Below are 24,995 nucleotides of genomic sequence, written 5' to 3' on the forward strand. Positions count from 1 at the left end.
CGTTCTCCGAGGACCACTGTGAACTCTTTCCTGGGCCCGGTACCTCTGGGAAAAATTTGTTGAAGGGAAGGCGGTTTTCTTCTCCCCCCACGCCCATCCCCCTTTTTAATTGAAGACTTCTTAAGCATAAGAGATTTCCTTCCACTAGGTGAATCTGAAAGCGAACTAAGATCTTGACAAACATTCCTTGCATACACGTTTGGCAGCTTTCTGGATGAAAGAGGTCATTTCAATGTTGACGTTCTACTTTTTGAGCTTCCTCCTTTTTTCTGAGGGTGCTGGACACTACCCCCCCCACCCCCGTCCCCCGTCTCCCGCCAAAAGAAAAAAGGCGCCTCAAAAGTGTTCGTATCTCTTAAAGTTCGTTAACCTTTCTTTGCCTCCGTTGCCTGCTCTGCAAAATGAGGATAATATCTTACCTACTCAATATGGTGGTTGTGAAGACTCAGTGAGCTAATACATGCAGAGCGTTTAGAACAGTGCTTTACACACAGTAGCATTAAATAGCGGCTATCACCCATAAGCACATAACTCCCAGATTTATATCTCCAATTCTGATCTCGCCCCTTCAGATTTATACCCTTCAGTCTGTTGAAGGATACCGCGTTGTGTACTTCTACCTGTATGTACCAGAGACACCTCAAATTCAAAATGTCTGGAAATGAACACAGTATCTTCTTTCCTTGAATAACTCGCCTTCTGTATATAATTGGGGTGAATGTCCCAGCAATGCCAACGGGCTAGCATCTACTCAGGCAGGTACGCCAGACATCTGAATCTTAATACCTCATCGTCCCCCCTCAATCTGTCACTATGTCTTAATTTTATTTCCTACCTTTGCATCCCTTCCTCATAATTATCAGCACCACTGCCTTAATTTAGGTCCTATCATTCCTTGTCTGGATTATTTCAAGTCTTTTGCCCCTCTCAAGTCTGACCTCGTCATAGATTGTTTGTGGATGATTATTTTCCCTGCAACATCTCCACCTCCCAATAGTCTCCATCACTTATTAGCCATGTGAATTATGGCAAATTGCTTAACCTACCTATGCCTCACTTTCCTTATTGTAAAGTGGAAATAAGAGTACCTATCTCATAGGGTTGTGTGATTAATCATGCAATGCAATTAGAACAGTGCCTAGGATATGAAAGTGCCCAAAAGTGTTGTTATTATTATTATTACTACTATTGCCTTCTCATGAACATGCTATGTGTATGTTCAAGCTGTTATCTCTACTGGAAAATCCTTCTCCGTTTCCAATACTCTTTCCAAAACCCCCTCCTGGGTTTTACTGCACCTACCATTGTGTACTGACATGATTGAATGATTGGCTTATGGGACTGATCCTTTCTACCAGACTTAACTTCTTCAGGGCAAGAACTCTGATACATAGTAAATGGTCAATAAAAGTTGGCTCAACTGAAACCCTAAGGATAAACTCCATCCACAGCGGAAGGCGCGGCCCCGCCCGATTCGGGGGCGGGGCGGGGAGCCGCGCGCGGAGGGTGGGTCGGTGGGGGTGGGGTGGGACTCTTTTTCCTCGCCGTGGCGGCGGAGGCGCACGGCGTGGGCTTGCGGCGAGACGTCGTCGTCGGAGGCTGAAAAAGCCCAAGGTGCTGCCGTTGCCCGTACAACTCGGACTTGCTGTTGCTCGAGCTGCGTCTGCACGGGTCTCGGACCGAGCGGAGCTCGCAGCCTCTGTCCCGGAGCCCACCCTCGCCTCGCCCTTGCCCAGCCTGCGGTGATGGAGGCGGCCACCGCGCTGCACCCAGGCCCGCGCCCGGCGCTGCCCCTCGGGGGCCCGGGCCCGCTGGGCGAGTTCCTGCCTCCACCCGAGTGCCCGGTCTTCGAACCCAGCTGGGAAGAGTTCGCTGACCCCTTCGCTTTCATCCACAAGATCCGGCCCATAGCCGAGCAGACTGGGATCTGTAAGGTGCGGCCGCCGCCGGTGAGTCACGCCAGCACCCCGGATCCAGCTCGTGGCTGGGGGAGGGAGCGGGGACGCGCGGGTCCGGGGAGGCCCGAGGCGCGGGGGGCGGGGAGCCGGTCGCCCCGCCGGCCTCGTCAAGTTTGGGGCTGCCTAGAAGGTCGGAGTTGAGGCCGGGGGAAGAAGACGGGGGCTTCTCCAGGGTGGGAGATGAGGAGCGTGGGAGAACCGGAGGCTTCGGCGGTGCCATGGGAGGGCCGGGTCGCCGCGGGGCTCGGGCGGCCGGGTCCGGAGGTTCGGGTTCGGTTCCGGATGGAGTGATGGCAGGAGCCGGGGGTGGTCGCGGGGGAGTTTCCTCACGGAGCCTGGCGGAGGCGCGGGCTGGAGGGAGGACTGTGGGCCCGGCGAGGCTCGGCAGGCTGGTCCTCGCCTCCGCTCCCGGGGTGCGGGGGTGTGTGATGGGGTGGGGTGGGGGTGGGGGACTTGCGAGTTGTCGTGCGAGGAGGAAAGTTTTCAATATGGCGGCGGGAGCCCCTGGTCCTTTGTGTGGTGGCGGCGTCGGCCCGGAGCGGCCCTCACCTGGGCGCCCCACCCTCCAGACCAGGGCACCCCTCCACCGCCTGGTCCCCGGGCCTCCAGGTGTACCCCGGGCCGGGGTCAAGAAGGGGGCGGCCAGCGCTGGCTGGAGGCGGGGAGGAGCCGCGGGTCCAGCCCCGGAGCGGATGTTTGTGGGGGGCGTTAGTGTCTGGGGGACACTTTTGGGGCGGCGGGGGCAGGACGGGCGGCGGTGGGCCCCGATGCCCGCCCGCGCTCCCGAACGCGCACACACTCCCGGCTTCTTCTGGCTCAGCCGCTCGGCTCCCCGGGGAGGCCTGGGCTGTGCTGGTGGGGATGGGGTCCGGGCGAGGCCGTGTTTGTAGGGGAATGTCAGACGGAGAGACCTCCGAAGATTTCGTGCCCGTTTCCCCCGGCCCTCAGGCTCCGGGCACTGAAAGGCAGTCACCCACCGCAGCCCTTGCAGCCCTTCCAGCCCTGTCTACAGCGCCTCGGGCCTGGGGGCAGTGAGTGAGGGGTGGGTGTTGCTGAAACCATCCGTAACGGCTCCAACGTTCGCTGAGGAGAGCCCGGCCAACTCCTTCCTCCGTGGCCGGAACTGGGTGCGCTCCTACACCCCTGTTTTTTTGCCCACCTTTCGGGAGGGTCTGAGTCCGAGTTGGCCTAAGCGGCGGTTGGACGGGCTGGGACCGTTGGGAAGAGGGTTTAACTGCCTTTCCTACTGTTTAAGAATCTTCTCCCCACTCTCTTCCCCCACCCCCACTTCTAAGTGGAGGAAGACCCCTTCCCACCCCTTTCTCCCTTAAGCTTGCTTTTTGTAATGACATTTTGAGTTGTAGGGATTCTGTTTGTAATCGTTATGTTTTGGAAAGCTGTTTTCAGGGAGATCCCTGAAAATAAGGCTTCTTAACCCTTCCCTGCCCCAAATTAAAACACGGACACCTACTTTAGTTTTTCTTAAGCAAGTTTGAAAATGGAGATGAAATACATGCTTCAGAAAATAACTGGCCAGCGAATATGAGGGAAATGTTTGAAAATAGATCCATTTCTTACAGCGAAGTGGGCAAGGTTGATTCTTGCTGCTTAAGGGAAGTACGTTTCTCTTAGTGCAAAGAGGCCTGCAGAAGTTATAACAGGGCTGATTAGAGCCAAGGTTTTAATTCTTGAATAATAGGTCATGTTTCACACTGTAGTAATGTAGCTTTATGTCACATGCTAGGAAGGGTGAATATGAATATTGCACATTTGCATAATGGGATTTTATTCAGAAATTGGGTAACTTGACTAAGTTCTTAGTAACCAAAATGTGGGGAGTCAGGTTCCTGGGAGGTGTCCTCCATGTTGGTATTGTGGTATACCAGGGCTGGGGTAAATCCTTTATCTTGTTTTCTTGTTCTTTGCCTTTTAGAGGGCCCTTTTCCTGAAAAGATAGTGTTGCTCTGGTTAGGCTTGGCTACCCATTTCCTCATCTTGGCTAGAATATTAATGGTAATCTTTGCAAAATGTGTGATCGAATTGCCTTTTTCTCACTCTGAATGTCAGACAGACATGATGGCCACCATTTTGTATTGAGAGTGCTACATAGTACAGCCTGAGGAAAGGGGTTAAAGAGGCACCAATAATCTACAAATACAACCAGTACTCTGTTTGGAGACCTCCTTTGTGTGGAGGGGACTTGCTTCCTCCTTTGTTTAACAAACTCCTTTGCCAAATGGAAAGAGTTTGAGAGTATTTGTTGTTGATATAACCACAAAAAGGGAAATCTTTCCAGAAGTTGTAGCTCTTGAAGAGGGGTCTTCTTGGAACAAAGGCTTCTTAAGAGATGTAAACAGTCTTTGTTTTAGAAACTGTTTTGTTTTTGGGAAAGCTAACTGTGAACAAGTGGTTTCATATAGTTGATATATAGCAACAAAAAAACTCTTCAAGAAGTGTGAAATATTTTCCATGGTGATATATATAATGTCTGTATTTCTGGATGATTTTTGTTCGCCGAGTTTTTGGAACACAAATGGTTATATTACAAGGGGAATTGGAACTATTGGTATTTTACTTGTTAGAAGGTAAGGAGAAGTATAAAACATTTCTGTCTCCTTTTGTTCTTACCTTTGTATCTTTACCAATGGTACTTAATATAGTTTCAGTTTATAGCTGCTTTCTCAGTGAGACTCCCAAACTGCTTGGCTTCTGAAAACTTGGAGTGCTTACATTATTTTGTATATGGCAGCTTAGGGGTTCTCAGAAATTTGAAAATATAGTAAGATAAATGTGAGAAAACGTGATTAAGTCAAGAAGACTATACTTCAAATCTGAGTTTGAAGTTTAATACAAACCTTTGTTTCAAATTATATCAACTATGTAGGATAACCAGGCTTGTTTTCTGGACCAAAACCTTCTTAAATTTACAATTCATCTGGCTTCTGGTTTTGTCACCTTTAAAATGCAAATTTTTAATTTCCTCCATGATACTGTACTTAGATGTCTGTTTAAGGACAAATGATATTTTTCCATATCACTTTGTGGTATTTGGAGATGAGTAATTTTAAGGGTGTAACTATTAGGCAGAAAAATAGTTGGCTGCTCAGTAAATACTTTTTTGTCTCCCAAATTTTGATAGGAATATATTTATGGCTTTAGTAACTTATTTTCTTGCTTTCAAATGTCTCACATTTGGCCATAGATAGATTCCACAAATTTCTTTTTTTTTTTTTGAGACGGAATTTTGCTCTTGTTGCCCAGGCCTGGAGTGCAGTGGCTCATCACAACCTCTGCCTCCTGACCTCAGGTGATCCATGCGCCTCGGCCTCCCAAAGTGCTGGGATTACAGGCGTGAGCCACCGCGCCCGGCCTAGATTCCACAGATTTCTTCTTTGTGTCCGGAGAAGGTTTAAATCAAACCCCAGAGGGCACAAGAGACAAAAATTTTTCAGCTTTAACTTCTTGTGGTTACTAGTTTGATTCCTTCATCTTTATAGCCAAGTGTAAAACTGCCCTGAAATGTTTTAATACAGTCACCATTTTTGAGTGAGCCTATTGGTTCCACTCCTAGAGAAGAGGGAGGAACTTATACACTTCTTTGTATGGTAGAAGTGTTAATGATATGGAGCTCATTTACTCCCTTACCAGCGTATCATTCTCCCTAATTTGGGGTTTGATCGACTTAGGCCTAACCCTCTCTCTGTTTTCCCTATTTCTTTGGTGTCATGAAATCTTTCCCTACTTGTATCTTTGGCCACTTTAAGCCTTTAACGTTTAGAAAAGAGGCTTATCAGTAGAAACATCCTTGAGCAAAGGAAGAACTTATAACTACTTAAAAAAAAAACCCTTTTATTGAAATATACCATACAATTCACCAATTTATGATGTGTAATTCAGTGGTTTTTGATATTTTCACAGAGTTGTACAACCATCACCACAATCAATTGTAGAACATTTTCATCTCCCTCAAAAGAAACCCTGAACTCACTTGTAACTACTTTTTTTTCTTTTTTTTTTTTATTATACTTTAAGTTCTAGGGTACATGTGTACAACGTGCAGGTTTGTTACATATGTACACATGTGCCATGTTGGTGTGCTGCACCCATTAACTCATCATTTACATTAGGTATATCTCCTAATGCTTTCCCTCCCCCCTCCCCCGACCCCTAGCTACCTTTTAAGACAAATTTAGGACTATAATGCCCAGGAGAAAAACCTGGTAGGAGGTTGGATTAAGTCCTACAGTTCTAGGCCACAAATGTCTACCTTTTTTTTTTTTTGAGATGGAGTTTTGCTGTTGTTGCCCAGGCTGGAGTGCCATGGCGCAACGTCATGTTGCTCACTGCAACATCCGCCTCCCGGGTTCAAGCGATTCTCCTGCCTCAGCCTCCTGAGTAGCTGGGTGGGCATGCACCGCCACGCCTGGCTAACTTTGTATTTTTAGTAGAGACGGGGTTTCACCATGTTGGTTAGGCTGGTCTTGAACTCCTGACCTCAGGTGATCACCCACCTCGGCCTCCCAAAGTGCTGGGATTACAGGCGTGAGCCACCGCACCTAGGCCACAAATGTCTACCTTAAAGCTAAAACAAACTTCATTTGTTGTAGTTATTGAATGGGTGTTTAGCTAAATTTGACTTTGCCAGTGGTAAATTGGGCACATTAGTAGCCACAAACATATCTACCCAATTGTAATTCTTAGTGAACTAATAAACAAAACTTGTAGACTTTAAGAATGTAATGTGAATGATATTGCAAATATGAGTCAGCTAAAGATTTGAGTCCCCACCCCTACTGGAAAAATTTCCTTCCCTTCCTATGGTTATAGGGTATGGTTTTAAACATGCAATCTAAACTTTTAAAAGAGCGAAATGAGTAGAGAATTACCTTTGAAAAACATTAATAAACATTCTCTATTAAAAGCCAGGGCCTGAAATTTCCTTTTTTTTTTCATCTCACTCTGTCATCCAGGCTGGCATGCAGTGTTGGCAATCAAGGCTCCCTGCAGCTTCCATTTCTTGGGCTCAAGTGCTCCTCCCTCCTCAGCCTCTAATAAATTGTAGGGATGCGGTTTCTCAGTATGTTGCCCAGGCTGGTCTTGAACTCCTGGCTTCAAGCAGTTCTCCCGCTTTGGCCTCCCAAAGTGCTGGGATTACAGGCATGGGCCAGTGCACCTGGCCTGAATTATTTTGTTGAGACACTGATAAGAAAAATTAAGAGAAAATTATTAAACCTTAATTTTATTCTTTCTCTGTTTCTAGGGTAATTTTCTTTATGACCTGTTGGCCTAGACTTAGAGTATTAGAGTATTTCAGGTTGATAGATTAGTGAAAAATGTGTTTACTGGTTTACATTTATAAGTGGGTAGAAATCTGCCAGTGGGGGAATTTTCTCTTGGGTAAAAAAATACAGGGCTGGGCATAGTGGCTCGTGCCTGTAATCCCAGCACTTTTGGGAGGCCTAAGTGGGTGGATCGCTTGAGGTCAGGAGTTCAAGACCAGCCTGGCCAACATAGCGAAACCCTGTCTCTACTAAAAATATAAAAATTAGCTGGGCATGGTGGCAGGCACCTGCAATCCCAGCTACTCGGGAGGCTGAGGCAGGAGAATTGCTTGAACCCAGGAGGCAGAGGTTGCAGTGAGCCGAGATAACTCCATTGCACTCTAGCCTGGGCAACAGGCTCAAAAAAGAAAACAAACACAACAACAACAACAACAAACAACAACAACAAAAAAACAGTGTAAACTATTTGATTAAAAAAAATGAACCCTGTTTAAATGCTGTAATGGGACCTTTCTGTAGACTTTTGTAACCTTTCATTGTTGCCTTAATTGGACCCCATTAAGGTTGGCTGTAGAAAAGGATAAGGGAAAGCCCGTGCCCCTAAAATGAAAGTGCTAATTAGGTTTCTGGTGTTCAGGGTTTTTTGAAGCCTATGCGTGTACTTCTTTCCAACTGCTATCTATAGGTTTGAAAAACTACTAACCTAGGAGTACCTTGCTTTCATCCTTGGACAGTCCTCTCAGTGTTGAGATTGTTGTGCAATTTTTTTTTTCTCTAAGAGAATTTGGTATTTTCTAATATACCTGTTATAGTACAGATCATTGGCAGCCTCAAAAAAAAAAAAGATGGAATGAAGGTTGGGAACTGGAGGGCTACACATTCTCAAATTTAAGTTTGGGTCTCTTGAAGGGGACTCACCAGAGGGCGTACCGACAAGTCTCTTTGGGGTGAGTGAGTGGGTGAGTTGGCACCTTGGGAAAGCCATATTCTTGGGCTGCTGCCATTGACTTTTGATTATTTAAAGTTTGAGATACTAATAACTGGATTTATAAAATCCAGATTGTGAGAAACTTTCTTAGACATAAGAATGGTATGCAATTGAGAAGTATTTCTTAAGTATTTATTAACTGCTGTGTCCTTGCATGGGATTAAAGAGGAAAAATTAATATGAAAATTAAATGAAAATTTAATTTTAAATAAAATTGTAAATAAAAATTAAATGAAAAATTAAATTGTACACTTCCACAAATTCATCCAGAAATGTTTCTTTTTCTGTCATTATTAGATGAATTCTTTGAATTTGCTTTTTACAACCAAGTTTATGAACCAGATTAATGAAGAAAAGATGTCTCTAGGACAGTGAGGCATTTCAGTTCCATAATCGTAGGATGTTTGGAACAAAGATGCAGAATTTGACTGGATTGCATTCTTTTAAGTCCTCTACCCCCCACCATGATTTAAGACACTCAGACCTTTAACTGTAGACCATCCTTCTTAAAGCACCATCAGCATATATCTTTACACATGGCCTTAGAGTCATCCCATATGTGCTGCTGCTGCTTTTTTTTAAGCATTTAAGCTTTCTTTCGGATATAAAAACTAATCATTTTGTTCTGCCAGACCCATCACTTCAGGGAGTACATTAAAAAATTTTATTACGAAAAATGTCAAGCATACACAAAAGTGTAAAGAATAGTTACTTTAGCTATTTTCCTGGATAGAAGAGCAGAAAGTGGAGTAGCAGCATTGGAGTTGAGACAAAACTAGGGATCTTCATTTGTAAAGAACAGCTTAGCTTGGCTTTTGTCCTATTCAGGTTATAAGTGACATTTGGGCAATTATGAGGTGAGCTTTCTAGCCTTCAGTCAGTGATGGTCATTTTGCCCAATTAGGTTGGGGATAGTATTTCTCAGTTATAGTCAATGGCTTTGTTGCTTTGTTACACATTTGTTGGGACATATCAAGTAACTTGACCAGCTGCAGGTCTGTTGGCACATGGAGGTGTTGGAGTCGGTTGGTGGGTGGAGGTTAGTCTCTGCTAACATCACTTCATTTCTTTATCTGTTCATTTTTGTATTGGCCAGACTTTATCTGAACTTTCTTTTCTTAGGAAGGGGTCTTCTGGTCAGAGTGGGTATTTAGCCTGACAAAACAGAGCTGACATCAGTAGTAACCAAGAAACAGAATGATGTTCTAGCCAGGCATGGTGGCTCTCACCTGTAATTCCAGCACTTTGGGAGGCTCCAGGCAGGAGGATCGCTTGAGGTCAGGAGTTTGAGATCAGCCTGGGAAACATAGTGAGACCCTATCTCTACAAAAGACAAAAAATTAGCTGGGAATGGTGGCGTGCACCTGTAGTCCCAGCTGCTCGGGAGGCCAAGGTGGGAGGATGGCTTGAGCTCAGAAGTTCCAGGTTGCGGTGAGCCCTGATCACGCCACTGCACTCCAACCTGGGCAACAGAGCAAGACGTTGTTTCAAACACAAACAAAACAAAATGGCTGGGTGTGGTGGCTCACACCTGTAATCTCAGCACTTTGGGAGGCCAAGGCAGGTGGATCATGAGGTCAAGAGATTGAGACCATCCTGGCCAACATGGTGAAACCCTGTCTCTACTAAAAGTACAAAATTAGCTGGGCGTGGTGGTGCGCACCTGTAGTCCCAAGCTACTCGGGAGGCTGAGGCATGAGAATCACTTGAACCCGGGAGGTGGAGATTGCAGTGAGCCGATATCGCACCACTGCACTCCAGCCTGGTGACAGAGCAAGACTCCGTCTCAAAAAACAAAAACAAAACAAAAGTCCCTTTCTGGAAAAGAAGTTTTAGGGAAATGAGAATTTGAAGAGTCTGATGAATTACTTGTTAGATTGTTAGGTTCAATTTAAAAATTAGGTCATTGGAAAATATTTTCTATTAATGTCCCTTAAAATCTAAAGACTTCTCCCTGCTTCCCTGAAATAATAACTTCATTTCTGAGATAGGAGATGCCACCAGGCAGGTGGTCACATAATGACCTTTTAGAACTTGTTGATTTCATTTCACATGGTAATCTCTTGTAAAATGCTGTGAAATTTAACTATTATTTTGCAGGGATAAAAATGAGGTTTATCAAGGGAACTGTGTGTATGTATATTTTTATTTATCACGTTTTTTTCTTTTTTAAAAATTACTTTTTTTTTTTTTTTGAGATGGAGTTTCACACTTGTCGCCCAGGCTGGAGTGCATGCAGTGGCGTGATCTCGGCTCACCGCAACCTCTGCCTCCCAGGTTCAAGTAATTCTCCTGCCTCAGCCTTCCTAGTAGCTGGGATTACAGGCACCTGCCACCACACCCGGCTAATTTTGTATTTTTAGTAGAGATGGGGTTTCTCCATCTTGGTCAGGCTGGTCTCGAACTCCCGACCTCAGGTGACCCGCCCACCTCGGCCTCCCAAAGTGCTGGGATTACAGGCGTGAGCCACCGCGCCCGGCTTAAAATTACTTTTCAAAAGCCAGTTCCTCTATTATGTAAAAGAGGACAGGAGGGGTATTTTCTAGATTTTAAAAAATAGGTGGGTAGAGTCTTCAATCTAGTTACATCATGACCTTGGACAAAGTCATTTTTCTGCAACGTATGCTTGTCATCTGCTCTAAGGGGATCTGACACTGACCTAGGGCTGCTGTCCAGACTAATTAATTGATGGATTGCAAGGAGCTTAAATCCCAAAGCTTTATTTGCTCATTGCTAAGAAGAGTCTGGGGACAGATTTAGTGAGACAAGGGTTAGTGCCAAGTACACATCCCTCATTTTCCCATATAGTGAAGGGATTTCCCCTTGTCCCCCGGGGACAGAGTCTTGCTCTGTTGCCCAAGCTGGAGTGCAGTGGTGCAATCATAGTTCATTGCAGCCTTGACCTCATGAGCTCAAGCCATCCTCTCACCTCGGCCTCCTGAATAGCTGGGACCACAAGTATACATGCCACCACACCCAGAATTATTATTTTTTTTTTTAGGGACAGGGTCTTGCTGTGTTGCCGAGGCTGGTTCGAACTCCTGGCCTTAAGCCATCCTCCCACCTCAGCTTCCCAAAGTGCTGCGACTACAGGCATGAGCCACTGCACCTGGCTGTAAAGGGATTGTTTTCTTTTTTTTCTTGTTTTGTTGCCCAAACTGTAATGCAGTGGCACAATCACAGCTCCCTGGAGCCTCGAACTCCTGGGCTCAAATGATCCCACCTCAGCCCCCCATTTAGTTGAGATTACAGGCACACACCACCATGCCTGGCTAATTTTTCAAATTTTTTTGTAGAGATGGTGTCTCACTATGTTAGCCAGGCTGGCCATGAAGGGATGTTTTAAAAGTGAAACTTGAAAAGGCAAACCGCACCCCCCAACCCCAAAAAAAGGCAAAAACCCATCAAAACCAGAGTATAGCCAGCATAGTGGCTCACACCTGTAATCCCAGCACTTGGGGAGGCGCAGGTGGGAGGATTGCTTGAGCACAGGAATTTGAAACCAGCCTGGGCAACATAGCAGACCCTATCTGTACAAAAAAAAAAAAAAAAAAAAAAAAAAAAGACAAAAACCAATCGAACAAAAAAAACCCTAGAATATATAGACTATAATCCTTCAATTGGTTTAGACAAAGCTTTTCTGTCCCTGAATCTTTATTTTTTTTGAGACACGGTCTCACTATGTTGCCAGGCTGGAGTGCAGCATGATGTGATCTTGGCTCACTGCAAACTCCACCTTCTGGGCTCAAGTCATCCTTCCACCTCAGCCTCCCTAGTAGCTGGGACTGGGACTACAGGTGCATACCATCATGCCCAGCTAGTTTTTGTATTTATTTTAATAGAGACGGGGTTCACCATGTTGCCTAGGCTGGTCTTGAACTCCTGAGCTCAAGCAGTCCACCTGCCTAGACCTCCCAAAGTGCTGGGATTACAGGCACAAGCCACCACGCCCGGCCTGTCCCTAAACAGATTAGTGAGATTAACATGTTTTAAAAGGTAGAGCTGTTAAAAATTATTTCAGAAAATTTGCAGGTGCATTTGTGTGTCTTATGTAGTGCGTGTATATAGGCAGGAGTTTAGTTTGGTGAGATTTATATTAAGGGTTTACAGTGATTTAAATTTCCCCTAATATGGGATGACTGTGACATTGTGGAAGCCATGCAAATAGAAGGGTATTGTACTTACTAACATAATTTAAATAATCTCAATTCACGTCTGACAGGAGGGGTCAATAGTTGAAGTCTAGTAATTTTGCAATTATCCTACTTGTAAAGTGGGGAGAAAAGTAGAAGTGGCAGGAAAAATGTTTACCTAGATCTTTTAAGAAAATATTTTAGGACAAGAGCCACCATCATATTTTATTCTTTTATTTATTTATTTATTGAAGTTAATTATATTTAGACTTAAGGAATTAACAAAGGAGCGGGGAGACTAGACCAGGTCCCAGGATTTCTTGACTCCTTGGGGCAGGCCCAGCTACAGCAAGCACAGAGGGAAACATAGGGGAGGGGCAGATAGCAGATTTGGTCTTGAACTTGGAGGGTAGGAAATTGATGATCCCCAGGATGGAAGCAGCAGGAAGAAGCTGTGTCTGAGGAAGGCCTGGGCTGCCCAGAGGGGCAGCCTACCCCTGGACCCCTGGGGCTGTTGCACAGCGGGAATGGAAACAAGGATCCTCCCCTCAGGGCTGAGGAAAAGGCACTTGGTTCAGTCCCTCCTCCCCTCTTTCCCCATCCGTTGGAGAGATGGGGGTCCTTGCCTCCTTGCCCCTTTGAATGGCCCAGATGCTGGTCCTGATTGAGTCTCTTTAAGAGACTTTTGCTGAACTCATAAGTGGTGATCGTGATAGCATAGGAGGGGATAGACTTGATGATCCAAGGGAGGAAGCCTGCAAAGAGCCCTCTGATGCCCGACTTGACACAGATCCACCTCTGAGCAACCAGGTAGAGTCCGCATCCAGGGATGTCACTTCCACGGCTTCCATCACTCCGAGTGTGGCCTGGTGTTGAGTCTTCATCACGACAAAGGTTAGGGTCGGCACTGTAGCCAGCATCATGGTGATGCTGCCAGCTGCAAAGCTGACTCCTATGGTTGTCATGGGACCATGGAGGTCCTTTGGCCTGAGCCCATTCAGCCAGCTCTTCACTAGCTCGTAGTTGAACCAGTACAGGGCTGAGAAGGGCACATCTCTAAGGAGAGTGGGGCCCCGGCACAGCCACAGTGAGCACCAACCACTCTAAGCCACCGGAGCTCAAACACAGGTACCAGCACATAGTGTAACATATGCTGAACCTGCAGCTTTGTCTGCATAAGCTCCAGAGCACTGATGATTGCAGTGATAGTGCCAGGGTGGGCCAGCACACCAGCTACCAAGGTTATGTAGAGGTAAGGGCTCAGCCACACAGGCAGGCCTTGAGTTGGTTGTAGGCAGTGAAGTAGTTGGTGGTAGCTGGCACAGTCATCACCACGGTGGCTGGGAGGCCACTCCACAGGGTCCTGGTGCCCTTGTGCCTCAGAATCTTCACAGAGGCATCCAAGGTGCCAGTGAAGCTGGTAGGGTCTTAAAACCAGGTGGCATAGCGGGGACCATTTGGTCATAGGTACAGAGGCTCCAGGACACCATTGTAGTACAGGATTGGAGAGAGGAGGGCAGCTTGGCATAAGAGAGGCTCTGAAGTCTGGAGGAAGGTGTCAGCTCACTGGCCACCAGTGGGCACTGAGACTGCAAATGGACCTTCCACCATGTCCAGGGGTGTCATGAGGAAGGAGGTGACCACAGCCCTTGAAACCTGAGACCACCATTTGTTGGAGGGAGCTAATGCCCCCAGAGTCCTGTCAGTCATCTTGCAGCTTCAGTCCTAGCTCTAGATTGGTGCTTGTACAGTGCGAGGCTGGTCAGGCCCATTCCAGCTCTGTGACCTCACCTTGCACCAAGACTGACTCCCTGTATTTTACTCCCTATATTTTATTATTTACCAACAATTAGACAATCTTCACCTTGCACCAAGACTGACTCCCTGTATTTTACTCCCTATATTTTATTATTTACCAACAATTAGACAATCTTATGTAAAAAAAAAAAAAAAAAAGCTAATTAGGACCCCTATGTAATCATATAAACTTAAATTTCCTAGTTTTTTATTCAAATATATCTTCTGTTATTGGGCCTCATAACATTGCCTCTTAGGTAAACCCATGTAGAGAGTAGTCCCCTCTTTTTTTTTTTTTTTTGAGATGGAGTCTTGCTCTGTTGCCTAGGTTTGAGTGCAATGGTGCGATCTCAGCTCACTGCAACCTCTGCCTCTGGGTTCAAGTGATTCTCCTGCCTCAGCCTCCTGAGTAGGTGGGATTACAGCAACGTGCCACCATGCCCAACTAATTTTTGTATTTTTAATAGAGATGGGGTTTCACTATGTTAGCCAGGCTGGTCTCAAACTCCTGACCTCGGATGATCTGTCTGCCTCAGCCTCCCAAAGTGCTGAGATTGCAGGTGTGAGCCACTGCGCCCAGCCTCTAGTAGTCTCCTCTTATCTGCAGAAAGGAAAACCACGGATAGAATTTGTCAACCGCTGTCCAAAAATAGGTGAGGACAGTACAATAAGATATTTTGAGAGAAAGAGAGACTACATTCATGTAACTTTTATTATTTTTTTTTTTATTATTTATTTTTTGGAGACAGAGACTTACTCTGTCCCCCAGGCTGGAGTGCAGTAGTGTGTCTCGGCTCACTGCAATCTCCGCCTCCTGGGCTCAAGCGATTCTCATGCCTCAGCCTCTTGAGTAGCGAGACTACAGGCACCTGCTACCACGCCCGGCTAATTTTTGTATTTTTAGTAGAGTTGGGGGTTTTACCATGTTGGCCAGGCTGGTCTTGAATTCCTGACCTCAAGTGATCTGCCCGCCTCAGCCTTCCAAAGTTCTGGGATTACAGGTGTGAGCCACCACACCCGGCCCCATGTAACTTTTATTACAGTGTATTGTTTAATTGTTATTGTTAATCTCTTACTGTGCCTAATTTATAAGTTAAATTTTATCATAGGTATGTATGTATAGGAAAAAAACATAGTATATATAGGGTTTAGTATTTGCTATCCATGGTTTCAGGCATCCACTGGGGGTCTTGGAATGTATCCCTCCAGATAAGGGTGGGGACTACCATATACTACATTTCTATTGTGACTTTAATGTGGATTTTTTGGTCTTGAATCAGTCACTTAATACTGCTTTCTAAATGTATTAAGACACTCCCCAATGGTATATGTGCCATTTTAAATTGTCAAATGCTTAGGTATTTTTGTTAGGAGTAGATAGCTAGGCTAAGATTTCTTTTCCCAGCTATGTACTTTATGTGCCCTTAGGCAGATTGTTGTGCATTCTTGAGTTAATTTTTGCCATCTCACTGGCTTGACCAAATTGTAATGTTCAGAGAACTAAAGCCTAAACTTACTGTGTTTCAAGCACTTGATTGGAACTTTTCATTAAGCACATATTCTTATGGGGCATACATACTACAGGCTACAGATACTGAAACATTTTACTACTACTCTAATCACATAACCCCAGAAACAAAGAACAAATCCCTATCAAGCCCACATAATTACAAGGTCTTTAAGGCAGGATCCTCCCAATTTTCTGTGGTTATACCAACTCATCATTTGGTGATATTTAAACCAGATGGTAATATCTCATCCTTGCCAGGCTTTAACTTGGAAGAGATGGGAGGTAGGAGCCCTTAGGATTTGTATTCTGTTATCTTTATAGGACAGTGGGGGAAAGGGGTGGATATAAGAGAAGTTTATACAGTGAAATTTGAGTATTACCTCCACTTTGTAAAATTCCAGGTCTTTTGACTTTTGCCTGTCTCAGAGAGGCTTTCATCCAATATGATGTATTTTGGACAAATTGAGAACAGCCACCAAATTTTCCAGTGGGAGGCTGGCTTCAGGGATTTGTGGTAGAGTATGGGTTTGGGGTTTTTAAAAATTGTGCTTGGTAGCAGCCCACTCTTCTGGGTTCCTCTATAACTACTGTTTTTCTCTGGTAACCTTGTGGCTTTTCCCATCTTCCATTTCTAAAATATATTTTTGATTTATAGAATATATAGTTGCTCATCAAGATTTTTTTGACAAGAACAAAGTTTAGAATTTGATTTAGGATTCTAAGATAGTTTGGTTTTGAGGGGTAACATTAGCCAGCTAGGAAATGAAAACTTCAAGAGAATAGAGATTTTGTGGAAAGAATAGAGTAGGAATCAAAATGTTGGGTTTCTGGCATGTGTTCCATTATTTCCATGTTATCCTTGAGCTCCTAACCTTAAGGAGGGTCATGACTATTTTCAGAGCTTTATTCTATTAACCTGTCTGTAAAATGGGCAGCTTAAAATATCAGCCCTTCTTTACATAGTGAGGCCCAAAGAGGGAAGGAATCTTGCCCAAATCCTGGTGGAGCCAGATTTGAACTTAGGCTGTGCAGGTCCTCAGTTACTGCTCTGAACTACTGCATTGCCTTTATATAACCATAGTAATGATACAATTGTGATTTCATGAGATGATTAATGGGAAATTATGAATCTATTATTTTTGCATATATACTTTGTATCCTGGTAGGTTCAGCAAAACAAAAATAAAAGCAACATATTTGTTGGTTTTTGCTGCTAAGGCAGATCCGTTTTATAGAAAAGGAAACAAACTGAGCTTGAGAGACTTGACTTGCCTAAGGTGACACAGCCTTGAAAGGACAAATTGGATGTTGCAAACCATGGCTCTTTATTCCCAAGTTCAGTGTTCTTCTAATTTAATATATAATGGCTCCCTTCATAGATCCCAGAAATTAGCCTGCTTCTCTCTTTCATCTCCCCTTACAGTCTTTTTTTTTTTTTTTTTTTTTTTGAGAGGAAGTCTCGCTGTGTGGCCCAGGCTGGAGTTGGAGTGCAATGGCACGGTCTTGGCTCACTGCAACCTCTGCCTCCTGGGTTCAAGCGATTCTCCTGCCTCAGCCTCCGGAGCAGCTGGGATTACAGGCACCCACCACCATGCCCGGCTAATTTTTTTTGTATTTTTAGTAGAGACGGGGTTTCACCATGTTGGCCAGGCTGGTCTCAAACTCCTGACCTCGTGATCCACCCACCTCGGCCTCCCAAAGTGCTGGGATTACCGGCGTGGGCCACTGTGCCCGGCCTACAGTCTTTTTTTGACTGTGGTCTTCTCTCTCTTCCTTCTGGCCACCCAGACTTGCATTCATTAATAACAATAGTAAGCTGCATGTATACAGTTATCAAAGTACCATTTAGATTTGTGTGTTTTATCTACTTATCAGTATTTATGAACTTAGCCCATTCATATACTGTTAGTTTGTTGGCTCATTTATATGTAAACTCCTGGCTCATCAACTCCAGTGACCACTCAGCTTCACATTGGAAGAGTATTTAGGACTCGGGGCTCCCTATATAAATGTACCACTGCCTCCCATTAAAGTCATTCAGGGGTTCATCGCAGAATAACTGAATTAGAATCTCATGTGGGCCTAAGTGTTTGAATTTTAAAAAGCTCCTCCGGAAGCTCTGCTAGGCTTGAGACCCACTGGTTTAGGTAATTTCATGACAGGTTTAGGCAGCTAATATAAGGAATTCTCAAAAAAAAAAAAATCTAAACACCAAAATCCCTCAAAATATAGAAAACAAAATAAAAATAAGAAAGAAAAAATAAGGAATTATCTTACCTGTTGACTTCAAATTAATCAGAAATTTCTCAGTTCTATTACAGAAAACTGGGCAATTCTTTTTATCAGCTCTGTTGAATGAAGAAATGAATTGAGTCCTTGGAGTTGGTTGTGGTCTCAATTCAGTACTTATTATTGATATGTCAGTAAGTGCATTGTGTTAAAGTCCTAGGTGGCTCATGCCTATAATCCCAGCACTTTGGGAGGCTGAGACGAGGTCAGTAGTTCAAGACCAGCATGGCCAATATGGTGAAGCTCCGTCTCTACTAAAAATATAAAAATTAGCTGGGCATGGTGGCATGCACCTGTAGTCCCAGCTACTCCAGAGGCTGAGGCAGAAGAATCGCTTGAACCTGGGAGGCAGAGGTTGCAGTGAGCCGAGATCGCGCCACTGCACTCCAGCCTGGGTGACAGAGCAAGACTCCATCTCAAATAAATAAATTAAAAAAATAAATAAAGGAACTCATAATTGACTGGTGAGAAAGATTAGCAAGTATGACGTATGCAAGGAATAGAAGTTATGTACCGAGTGGTTAAAGGTTGGGGGGATATGGAGATGGATGAGAGGGAGCTGTCTGGGAAGGCTTTGCTTCACTTGGATTAGAGTAGGGTTGCGGGAGGAAATAGGTGTGTAGAATGAGAATGAGGGTCATGACATCCTCCTACAAAACAACAATATTTAAGGAAGGAAGAGAATTTGGTTGGAGGTACCAGGAAATGTGTTGTTAGGAAGCTAAGAAGAAAATAGTAAGTTCATTGTTAGTATTTCAGACTTAGGTGGCTTAATGGTGATATTTCTGAAGTCTCAACTCTAGACACAGCTGTAAAACCCTGGAAAAGTAGATAATTACAGTTTTTATAGAGTATATCCCATTGATACCAGGCAGCCATTCAAAAGAAAACCAGTTTTATCAGACTGCAACTTCCTCATATTTTAGGCTAAAGTGGGTTATTTTTCAAATCAAATTTACTTTGGACTATGGCAATAAATTTGAAAGAAATAAAGCATTTGATAATACCAGCGCTACTACAGTCACACAGCATAGTCTGAAATATATCATAGGGTAAGTTTCTTTTAAGATCTTTTGACATACTTTTATCTACCATCCTAAATTGAGCATGCCTATGTATTATTAGTACATCCTTATCTCTTTAAAGTAGGAGATCTAGCCTTGAAGCTTGGTCAGTATCTTAGTTCATTTGTGTTGATATAACTATATCTGAGACTGGGTAATTTATAAATAATAGAAATTTATTTCTTGCAGTACTGGAGACTGGGAACTCTAAGATCAAGGCACTGTCAGGTTTGATGTCTTGTGCTGGCCTGGTCTCCACTTTCAAGATGGTGCCTTGAATGCTATGTGGAAGGGCAAAAGGGGCCTAGGGTGTAGGTTCTTGCAACTCTTTTATTTATTTTTATTTTTATATTTATTTATTATTATTTTTTCTTTGAGACAGAGTCTCACTCTGTCACCCAGGCTGGAGTTCAGTGGTGCAGTCTCGGCTCACTGCAATCTCTGCCTCCCAGGTTCAAGCAATTCTCCTGCCTCAGCCTCCTGAGTAGCTGGAATCACAGGCGTGTGCCACCACGCCCAGCTAAGTTTTGTATTTTTAGTAGAGATGGGGTTTTGCCATGTTGACCACGCTGGTCTCGAACTCCAGACCTCAAGTGATCTGCCCACCTCAGCCTCCCAAAGTGCTGGGATTACAGGCGTAAGCCATGGTGCCTGGCCTAATTTTTGTGTTAAATATGTTTTGTAGAGATGAGATTTTGCCACCTTGCCCAGGCTGGTCTCAAATTTCCAGGCTCAAGCAATCCACTTGGTTGGCCTCCCAGAGTGCTGAGGTTACAAGTGTGAGCCACTGCGCTTGGCCTGCCATTCATTCATTCATTCATTCATTTATGAGACAGAGTTTCACTCTTGTTGCCAAGGCTTGGGTACAGTGGCGTGATCTCGGCTTACCGCAACCTTTACCTCCCGAGTTTGAGATTCTCCTGCCTCAGCCTCCTGAGTAGCTGGGAATACAGGTGTGTGCCACCACGCCCAGCTAATTTTTTGTATTTTTAGTAGAAACAGGGTTTCTCCATGTTGGTCAGGCTGGTCTCGAACCCTCAACCTCAGGTGATCCGCCCGCCTCGCTGGTCTCGAACTCCAGACCTCAAGTGATCTGCCCACCTCGGCCTCCCAAAGTGCTGGGATTACAGGCGTGAGCCACTGCACTCAGCCTTATTATTATTTTTTAGAGATGAGGTCTTGTGTTTCCCAGGCTGGAATGCAGCAGCGCCACTGTAGCTCACTGCAGTAGATGGGACTACAGGCACGTGCCAATATGTCTGGATAATGTTTTAACATTTTGTAGAGATGGTATCTCACTGTGTTGCTCAGGCTTGCTTCTCTTGCTTTCTCTCTCTGTCTTAAGCCTCCCAGGTAGGTGGAACTACAGGTGCATGCTACCATGCCTAGCTAATTAAAAAAAAAATTTTTTTTTACAGGGTCCGCCATGGTGCTCTGGCTGGTCTTGAATTTGTCTTAATTCCTTTCCTTTCCTTTCCATTCCCCTTTCCCCTCCCCTACCCTTCCCCCTTCCCTTCCCCCTTTCTCTCCCCCTCCCCTTCCCTTTTCCTTTCTCCTCCCCTTCCCTTCCCCTTCCCCTACCCTCCCCCTTCCCCTACCCTCCCTCTCCCCTTCCCTTTCCCTTTCCCTTCCCCTAACCTTCTCATTACCCCTTCCCCTCCCCTCCCTCTCACCTTCCCTTCCCCTTTCCTTAACTTTCCCATTACCCTCTCCCTTGCCTTCCTTTCCTCCTCCTCTAGCTTCCGCCTCCCCTCCCCCCTTCCCCTCCCATCCCTTCTCCCTTCCCTCTCCCTTCCCCCTTCCCCTTCCCCTCTTCCCTTCTCGTCCCCTCCCCTGCCTTCCCTCCCCTTCCCCTCTTCCCTTCCCCTCCCCTCACCTCCCCCATTTCTCTTCCCTTCCCTTTCTCTTTTTCTTTCTCTTCCCTTCCCCTTTCCCCTTCCCTTTCCTCCTTTCCTTTCCTTTCCCCTTTTCCTTTCTCCTTTCCTTTTCCCTTTGCCTTTCCCTTTCCTGTGGAGTCTCGCTCTGTCACCCAGGCTGGAGTTCAGTGGCGCCATCTCAGTTCACTTGTCTCGGCTCACTTTGCAACCTCTGCCTCCTGGGCTCAAGTGATTATCGTGTCTCAGCCTCCCCAGTAGCTGGGATTATAGGCGCCCACCACCGCGTCCTGCTAGTTTTTGTATTTTCAGTAGAGATGGGGTTTCACCATGTTGGTCAGGCTGTTCTCGAACTCCTGACCTCAAGTGATCCACCCGCCTTGGCCTCCCAAAGTGCTGGGCTTACAGACATGATGAGCCACTGTGCCCGGCCCTTCTTTCTTTAATACTATTGCAAATGTGTCATCTTTAGATGGGATATTGACACAACAAAGATTTTGCCATCTCGTAGTATTTTTTGAGGCTCAAACTGATTTTTAGTCTCACTTCTGTTCGTTTCTTGACCCTGATGTTGAATCTCCAGGCGTGTGTTTACAGATCTAATGAGGCCTTAAAGTTAGGGTGTGGGATGTTTAAGCTTCCCCTTCCCTTAGTGCCCAGGTAGGTTTGGGTGTTGCTTAGGCAAGGTTGGGGTCAGAGTCCAACCTCTTTCCTAAATCCCTTTCCCCTGACAGACAGATCATTTTTGGAATCTTTTTAAAGTATATAATCCTTTCTTAACCTCGGCAGCCTCACTTTTCTGCCAGAAATTTTTTCTTCCCTGGATTCTAGGTATGGAAAAAACAATGAAAACTAGTTACTAGAGAACCTCCTTGGAAAAGCTGTGAAATTATATATACTTGATTACAGCATGGCTTGATATAGGCATGCTGAAGTAATATGTGCACCAATTATAATTGATGTAGGGGGAAGGATCTGAAATTTCTTCTCATCCCATTCAGTGATTGAAGTATCATAAAATGTCTGTGAATGACATGAAAGAAATAATGCTTTCCTGTTTAGAGGACCTACCAATACCAATACCAATACCAATACAATACAGATCATTATTATTGCCAAGTTTTGTTAAAAGTGGTGAAAGAGGAATTTAATGTGACGAATGCTTAAAAAGTAAATACCATGGTATATCCCTTTATTACTACTATATTTTTATTTACTAATATTCCATAGAAACAGTGCTTTGCATTCCCAAGTATTTAATATTCAGAAGCTAAAATAATCTTTGAAACAAGTTCTTTAAAACTGATAGCTTTCACCATGGCCTATCTGTAAAAGTTATAATACAAGTTCTCATTCCTTGGTACTTATTTTTAATAATGACTATTAAAAGTCTACATGATTGTGTTGGTATTTTCAGGGTCTTTTTGTTGTTAGGACTTTAGGGAAGACTGGGTTGACCCAGGTATAACTTTTCTAAAAATGTTGACATTGTAAAAATAGGTGGTCAATAAATCACTATTAGTGAATGGAGAATACACTTGAAAGGGCTGTGTTTTAAATCTGGATGAAAAGAGTTCTTTGGAAGGACAGATTGTATGGGGTGTTCTGCAGGGCGTTCAATAGGGCAGTTACTTCCAGGGTGTGGGCCGAGAACCCTTGGAGGGTTCCCAAGACCCTTTCAGTGGATCCAAGAAAACTCCCCCCTTTCAGCTAAATATCTGTGAGAGGCCAGATTTACTTCACATAATTTTTTTTTTTTTTTGAGACAGAGTCTCACACTGTTGCCCAGGCTGGAATGCAATGGTGGTGTGATCTTGGCTCACTGCAACCTCCACCTCCCGGGTTCAAGCGATTCTGCCTCAGCCTCCCACGTAGCTGGGATTACAGGCACCCGCCACCATGCCCAGCTAATTTTTTGTATTTTTTTTTTTTTTTAAGTAGAGACAGGGTTTCACTACGTTGGCCAGGATGGTCTCGAACTGACCTCGTGATCCGCCTGCCTTGGCCTCCCAAAGTGCTGGGATTACAGGTGTGAGCCACCGCACCCGGCCTACTTCACATACTTTTAACCAAAACAATATACCACACCTGATTGGAGAAGAAATTAAAACCCAGTTTATTTATATTAAACCAGACATTAAAGAGATTTGCAAAATAATACAATGCATTACAGATTAGAGATTAACTCATTTTTAAAATGTTTCAGTTTTAATTTCTAATGTGATAAAAAAATCTATAGATACAATCCATGTAAATTAACATTCTTTGAGGTCCTCAATTTTTAAGATTTTAAAGGACTCCTAAGGACAAAACATTGAGTTATTGCAGTATTAAAAAGGGAAACTTGTTCGGATGGGTGGCTCACACCTGTAATCTCAGCACTTTGGGAGGCCAAAGGTTGGAGTATCCCTTGAGCCCAAAAGTTTGAGACCAACTTAGTCAACATAGCAAGACTGACTCTACAAAAAATTTCCTTAAAAAATTAGCCTGATGTGGTGGCATGCATGTATACTCGGGAGACTGAGGTGGGAGAATTGCATGAGCCCGGGAGTTTGAGGCTGCAGTGAGCTATGATTGTGCCACTGCATTCCAGCCTAGGGACAGAGCAAAATCCTGTCTCAAAAAGAAGAAAAAAAAAAGGGAAACTTGATTCTGCAAAGACATGACTCAGTAGGAATAAAGCTAAGATCTTAGCTTTTTGTATATTTAGTAGAGACGGGGTTTCTCCATGTTGGTCAGGCTGGTCTAAGATCTTAGCTTTTTGTATATTTAGTAGAGACGGGGTTTCTGCATGTTGGTCAGGCTGGTCTCGAACTCCTGACCTCAGGTGATCCACCCACTTCAACCTCCCAAAGTGCTGGGATTACAGGTGTGAGCCACCACGCCCGGCCAATATGTGTATTTTCTAAAACTTCAGTAATAAGCCTTACATTTGTATTAAAATTATTTTAAATCTATTCTGTTGCCTAGCTTTTGCCCCAATAAAAGAACATGCAGTCAAGAAGTTTTGTATAGTGGGCACACAGGAAATGGCATGGTATTAGGTTGGTGCAAAAGAAATCGTGGTTTTTGCCATTTTTGCATTTTTGATTTAATGGCAGAACTGTGATGACTTTTGCACCAACCTAATAAATGTGAAATACTGCTATCATGGAACCATACCTAGGTTTGCTGGCTACAGTGTTAACTTTTACAGTATACAAGTTCAATTCCATTGCCATCCCAGCAGATCTACTCTCAGTGTGTTGTCTGCCTTTACCCTTGAACTATATATCTAAAAAATCTTAGAAGCTCTTTAAGCATGGAAATCTAACAATATGTGCTCTTATTTTAAAAAGCAAGGTTGGATTGGGTGTGGTGGCTCACACCTGTAATCCCAGCACTTTGGGAGGCCAAAGTGGAAGGATCGCTTGAGGCCAGGAGTTTGAGACCAACCTGTGCAACATAGTGAGACCCCCCCACCCCCCGTCTCTTAAAAAAAAAATTAGCTGGTCATGGTGGTGTGCACCTGTATTCCCAGGTACTCTGGAGGCTGAGGTGGGAGGATCACTTGAGCCCAGGAGATCAAGGCTATAACGAGCCAAGTTTATGCCATTGCACTCCAGCCTGGATGACTTTGTCTCTTAAAAAACAGAAACAAAAACAAACAAAAAACAAGCCTGCATTAGGCCACTTGGAAACGAAAGCTTTGCAACATGAATATTTTCCTGAGAAAAACCGGCACTTTTTTTTTTTTTTTTTAATTGGGAGTCTTGCTCTGTTTGCCCAGGCTGGAATGCAGTGGTGCAATCTCTGCTCACCGCATCATCTGCCTCCTGGGTTCAAGCAATTCTCGTGCTCTGCCTTCTGAGTCGCTGAGACAACAGGTGTGCACCACCACACCGAGCTAACTTTTGTATTTTTAATAGAGACTGGGTTTTGCCATGTTGGCCAGGCTGCTCTTGAACTCCTGACCTCATGATCTGCCCGCCTTGGCTTCCCAAAGTGCTGAGATTACAGGCATGAGCCACCACACCTTCCCAAAACTAATATTTTTTGACCATTTACTTAAATAAAGTAAAGTAAATGTTGTCTGAGGGTTCTACCTGCATTATTTTACT

At 44.4% G+C, this 24,995-nt stretch overlaps 1 protein-coding gene and 1 pseudogene across 5 annotated transcripts in view; one reads left to right on the plus strand and one right to left on the minus strand.

The window, feature by feature from the left end:
* Positions 1 to 1,468: 1,468 nt before the first annotated feature.
* KDM5B (lysine demethylase 5B) overlaps positions 1,469 to 24,995 on the plus strand; it is an 80,422-nt gene continuing 56,895 nt past the window's right edge. The window contains exon 1 of one of the 5 annotated variants that reach the window (XM_003823008.7): positions 1,469 to 1,949. In XM_003823008.7, coding sequence (XP_003823056.1) covers positions 1,746 to 1,949 — 204 coding nt within the window. In that variant the 5' untranslated portion in view covers positions 1,469 to 1,745. Of the gene's footprint in view, positions 1,950 to 2,021; positions 2,132 to 2,981; positions 3,086 to 24,995 lie in introns of those variants that run through there. The other 4 variants (XM_063601454.1, XM_055109570.2, XM_063601470.1 and 1 more) reach the window with 4 other exon arrangements.
* LOC103786851 (probable mitochondrial glutathione transporter SLC25A39) lies at positions 7,468 to 20,227 on the minus strand (annotated as a pseudogene).

Source organism: Pan paniscus, chromosome 1, assembly GCF_029289425.2.
Source record: "Pan paniscus chromosome 1, NHGRI_mPanPan1-v2.0_pri, whole genome shotgun sequence".
In the NCBI taxonomy this organism is placed as follows: domain Eukaryota; kingdom Metazoa; phylum Chordata; class Mammalia; order Primates; family Hominidae; genus Pan; species Pan paniscus.